The sequence below is a fragment of the Triticum aestivum genome, chromosome 1A, assembly GCF_018294505.1.
Source record: "Triticum aestivum cultivar Chinese Spring chromosome 1A, IWGSC CS RefSeq v2.1, whole genome shotgun sequence".
In the NCBI taxonomy this organism is placed as follows: Eukaryota; Viridiplantae; Streptophyta; class Magnoliopsida; order Poales; family Poaceae; genus Triticum; species Triticum aestivum.
The window spans coordinates 264826685-264832120 of record NC_057794.1 but is presented as its reverse complement, the minus strand read 5'-3'; the positions used below and the strand labels follow the sequence as shown (position 1 = coordinate 264832120).

General features: G+C 45.5%; 1 protein-coding gene across 1 annotated transcript; it reads right to left on the bottom strand.

Moving 5' to 3' along the window:
- Nucleotides 1-3587: 3587 nt before the first annotated feature.
- On the bottom strand, nucleotides 3588-4685 carry LOC123181837 (ribonuclease 1-like). The gene is made up of 3 exons (XM_044594261.1): nucleotides 4488-4685; nucleotides 4224-4413; nucleotides 3588-4133 (listed from the first exon to the last, which is right to left on the bottom strand). Exons 1-3 carry the CDS (start codon nucleotides 4683-4685, stop codon nucleotides 3829-3831), a joined length of 693 nt encoding a protein of 230 aa, XP_044450196.1. The 3' UTR covers nucleotides 3588-3828.
- Nucleotides 4686-5436: the final 751 nt, after the last annotated feature.

The window sequence follows — 5436 nt, the reverse complement described above, 5'->3', positions numbered from 1 at the left end:
CTTTCGGTTTGATCCTAGAAAATTCTATGCAACTCAAGGACCCTCGGAGAGAGTTGGGGATTTCGTTATTTTCATATTTGAGTTTTCTCAAATTTTGAAAATAGGATCATTTGATTTTATTTATTCTATCTTCAATTATTTCTATCATAAAAATATGAGAGATGGAATAAAATGACTTTCCCAAAATAAAGAAATATTGAGGATTTAATAATAAAATCAAATAAGATTTTATTTTGGAGTTATTTGCTATTTTATTTGAATTTAGGAAAAATGTGTGTTTTTAAAAATTGCATTTAGGCCCCAAATAAATGTTCATCCTGTTCGTCTTGATTTTAGAAGTCGGGGAAAATTTATTTCGAGATTTTTGGAGTCTGTTTAGTATTTCTTTTATTTGCTTTTCTGCGTGTAACTATTTAAAAAAACGCGTAACCGACTTTGGGTCGTGTTCGGCCAGGACCCTGTCCGGCCGGGCCTTTAAAAGTCGCCGCCCCGAGCCCGTTAAACCCCAAGCCGCGCCGCGCCCTAACCCTAGCCCGTCGCCGCCGCCGCAGCCGCCGCCGCCCCGCGCCGCCGCATCGCCGCGCCGCCCCGTGCCGCCGTCCCACGCCGGAGCCGCCACCCCGCGCCGCCGCACGCCGGAGCCGCCGCCCCGCTGCCGGACCTCGCCGCCGCCGAGGTTGACCCCGCCGCCGCCGCCGGTTTTCCCTAGGAAACCGTTCGGTTTTCCGTTCGGTTTTTCATCGGTTTTTATTTTTAGATCTTTTTTTATATAGATCGGTTTATTTCCGGTTTGGTTTATTTAGCGAGCGTTCGCTCGTTCGTTCGTTTTAACGGACGCGTTCACCGTTTACTTACAGAAAATGAACGTTTGTTCGTTAATCTGTTCGTCGTTTTTCTTTTTCTCGGATTTTCCGCGATTATTCCTGATCGCGATTTCTGATTCGATTTTCGTTCTAGTATAACTTTTTGCTCGTTTATCGGAATCGGGCGATTCAAGCGGCTGGAGTTTCATCTCGAAAACCTCTTTCCGTTTAATCAACTCAAACAAGTTTTTGCCTCTGTAAAATTTGACCTAGATCCAGATTAGTAAACGAAGCTTGTTTTTTTCGCCGTTTGACTTTCGTTGCTTCGTTCGATTTGATTTTTTTTTTGCAAACCAGAGTTCTTAAGTTGAACTTTCTGGTTAGTTGACTAAGGGCTCTAGCGGCTGGAGTTCTTAAGTTTTTGTGTGCAGCCACAAGCTACTATGGGCTCTAGCATAGTTGACTAAGTCGTGCGAACTCTTACAGTGGTAGACTAGCAGATGTAGGGGATGTAGGTTGGTACGGTCTACCCGTTCGAAAGGTGCTAGCACTTCTGAAAGACTATATCTCGGTCATCCGTTTCTCAAACATCATGTAGTGCGAGAATCCCAACGGAGGAGATCGATTCTTGTGGGGAAATGTGCGCAAACCTCTGCAGAGTGTATAAACTAATCATGATTAGTCGTGTCCCCGGTTATGGACATCTTGAGTATCTAGTACTTGGATTATCATGTGAATCTCATCATGTTACTCTAATTAATATTGTTGGGTTTTAATGATGATGCTTAATTGGGATTGAGAGGGTGTCTACACTCTCAATGTTTGACAACTACCATGATAGTTAAATAAAAGTTATTCCTTTGCAGTAGGAAAATTCGGCTTTACGCAAAACTGTAACCATAGAGCTTTCCACCAGCCAAATATGCATGTAGTATAGTCTTATTCTTTCATTACTCTCTATGTATTACTTTGCCAGCATATTTCATGTGCTGACCCGTTTCGGGCTGCAACGTTCATGTTGCAGACTTTTCAGACGACGATTAAGGTGCCTTATAGGTCGTGGTTCTATACTCAGTGATGTCGTTGGAGTTGATGGACTCACTTATATTTCAAGTCTTCCGCTATTATCGTTATTAGATGGCCTTAAGCCATATTATTGTAATAAGTTCTCTTTTGAGACATTCGATGTACTAAGTGTGTGATTGCTACTCTGTTATAAATCCTTCAAGTACTGTGCGTGTCAGCATTACTGATCCAGGGATGACACTGAAGCACAGAGATCAGACTGTTTGAGGTCTGGTCGCTACATACGTAGACAACACTCTCCCCTCTCGTTGATATGCATCACCATGACCCTGCGTGTGCGTAAGAAAAAAAAATGAAATTACTATGTTCCCCAACATGTAGTTCATGGAGGAATCTCTACAACGACTTATATTTAGAAATGAGAGAGAATACTTATTAAAGAAGAACAAAAGAGGAACATGCTAAAGAAGAGTAAGCAGATTTTGGATAATAAAATGTTCATTGCCCACACATGATGAACCAAAGAGCATAAACAATGCAACACTCTGTTGGCTCTCTATATGTGGCGCACGTGCTTTTCAAAAGTAAAGTAGGAACGTTAGCTGACCAATTAAATGTTCTCTGTTTTAGTAACATCGGCGCCATATCATATTCGTATTTGAGCAACTAAGTCTGGAATTATGAGTGGCATGTTTTTTAGCTTGATGAGTTGAGAAGCAGTGCTAGCACGTCCCGTAGCACCTAGGAAGATGGTACTGAATATAAAGGGAATGTCTATATGCAAGTCGCCTAACTTTCGTCATTTGGGCCAGTCGACAATTTCAGGCGGTTGGATGAAGATCCTACGTCTCCTAACCCTTCTTCTTCCTCACCTCTTATTCTTCCCCTACAGACCATCGCACGGGCCACCAACCGAACCACCGGCCCCGCCCTCCCTTGAACCACCCACCACCGCTGGTCTTCCGCCGCCCCTAGCCATCCCTCTAGCCACCCCCACCCCCCACCTGCGTCAAGTTTTGCCTTCGGTGAGACCCCACCACAGCCCGACGACCGCCCCCTCCCAACCACTGTCCCCACCCAAAACCCTAAGATAGATAATGAGGCAGCCCTCTGGTGAGCCCCTTCCTTCCATACGGCGAACTCTCAAAAATGGACTAACCCCGAATTGAAATTCAATCGACTGTCATTTAAGCTAATGTGGAATATAAAAGGGAAAAACCATAAGCATTGCCAGTATAGTGTTGAGCATGCCATGGCGGATCTGAAGATGTAAAGCAACTTCGCAACCAATGTTTGCTTTCAACTAACAAGTAAGATTCTAAGTGATGGACAAGAAATCACATTAAAGCAGTGGCGGTCTATTTTCTTACTGAGATAAATAACTTGAGCAGATACGAAAGAGTACCGCCTCTAGTGTGGCGTCGTGTAAGCATCTGCTTAGACGTTGAGGGTGCTGCAGTAGCGATGGTTGTCGATGACGTGGAAGTAGATCTAGGAGGGCAGACGGTGGCGGCGGGGAAATATCCTGGCGCGGTGGACGAGATGGTCATAGGAGCGGCCTCGAGAGGTAAACGATGACGCGGATCAAGCGAGAGGACGTGATGCAAGGATCCTAGTCTGAAGCCGTGGATGACAAAGTAGTATATATATATACTACTACATGATAGTATATGAGACATGTGGGGTAATTATCCCGGATGGTAGGATGTATCTCGAAAGAAAAAGAAAGACACATATCAATGTACTATTGTATTATTATTATTATTATTATTATTATTATTATTATTATTATTCAAGAAAGCGTTACAGATCGACTTGGTAATCAAATATTGCGGTACCCTCGGATTACATTATTATCACACCACGCGCCAGATGAACGTCCGGAAAGGCAAGAACATTATTTCATGCATATACTACTACTATTAATTATTCGCTGGAACGCAAATCACAAGACGAGGCCGGTCAGGGGCCCGACCGGCTACTGGTCTGCAGCTGCAGCTCAGTATCCCATGGCGGCGCCCGCCACCTCGAATGCTTCGGCGTAGGACACCGAGGACGCGGCCTGCTTTAGCATCCACTTCTTGAAGGGGTGGAAGAGGATCTCGTCGGAGCACGTGAACTTCTGCGGTTTCGGGCACTCGATGAGCGTTTTGGCGTCCCCGGCCACGCAGATGAAGATCTGGTACAGCTGGAACTTATCGAACGGCCCTTTGCTGCACTGGATCACCGGCGTCACGCCGGTGCCCGCCTGGATAACCTTCTTGATCTTCTCCAAGCTGTACAGGCCAAAGTCCGGCTTGATCCCTGCAATGACAATACCAGTACGTATCAATGGTGATGATTTCCTTTCCAAGAAAACGGCAGTCATGAGCCATGGATGCATGCATGCGTCACCTTTGGAAACGAGGCGAGAGAGGGGGTTGATCTTGCTACGGAGGGCGATGGCGGCTTGGAAGTAGGCCTTGTCGTCGAGGCCGGAGCAGACGCCGGACGTCTTCCAGGCGCTCTTCCAGCTGCTCTGGCCGTTGTTGCTGGGGCACTTGATGTTGCTCCAGAACTGCCTCAGACCGCTGATTTCCAGAATCTGCGGTAAACGCAAAACATTGCATGCATCACAGTGGTAAGAATCCGCAAAGCGCTGGATTGGAAATTAGTTACCTCGCCGGAGTTGAAAGGAGTGCCGCTGCAGCTGGTCTCCGGGGCGTCGGTCGTCGCGTTGAAGACGGTAAAGCCCGATACGTAGAAGTCGGTCGCCGGCACCACGGGGCTCCTGGGCATGCAGCACCCGCGGGTGGTCTGCGCGCAGTATGCTCCCGGCCACTGTGTCCATGGATTATTACATTGCTTGTGAGTCATGTTTTAGAAGCATTATTATTCTGGATGATGGGAGCTTTTCAATGGTGAAATACTCGATTAACAATATATATATAACCAATGGCCTCGACAAACAGGTGGTCCATAAAACCACGTGCATGATAATCTCGCATGTCAAGATGGTTCACACATACTACACGTCCTCTCGCTTGAAACTTCCGTGTGCAGCCACAAGCTACTATGGGCTCTAGCATAGTTGACTAAGTCGTGCGAACTCTTACAGTGGTAGACTAGCAGATGTAGGGGATGTAGGTTGGTACGGTCTACCCGTTCGAAAGGTGCTAGCACTTCTGAAAGACTATATCTCGGTCATCCGTTTCTCAAACATCATGTAGTGCGAGAATCCCAACGGAGGAGATCGAGTCTTGTGGGGAAATGTGCGCAAACCTCTGCAGAGTGTATAAACTAATCATGATTAGTCGTGTCCCCGGTTATGGACATCTTGAGTATCTAGTACTTGGATTATCATGTGAATCTCATCATGTTACTCTAATTAATATTGTTGGGTTTTAATGATGATGCTTAATTGGGATTGAGAGGGTGTCTACACTCTCAATGTTTGACAACTACCATGATAGTTAAATAAAAGTTATTCCTTTGCAGTAGGAAAATTCGGCTTTACGCAAAACTGTAACCATAGAGCTTTCCACCAGCCAAATATGCATGTAGTATAGTCTTATTCTTTCATTACTCTCTATGTATTACTTTGCCAGCATATTTCATGTGCTGACCC

What these genes read in the sequence shown, in the direction of transcription:
- LOC123181837 (XM_044594261.1), bottom strand. Translation starts at nt 4,685, where the DNA reads ATGACTCACAAGCAATGTAATAATCCATGGACACAGTGGCCGGGAGCA. An exon ending in CTCCTTTCAACTCCGGCGAG is followed by an intron (nt 4,414 to 4,487) that starts GTAACTAATTTC and finishes CGTTTACCGCAG; the next exon opens with ATTCTGGAAATCAGCGGTCT. An exon ending in CTCTCGCCTCGTTTCCAAAG is followed by an intron (nt 4,134 to 4,223) that starts GTGACGCATGCA and finishes TTGTCATTGCAG; the next exon opens with GGATCAAGCCGGACTTTGGC.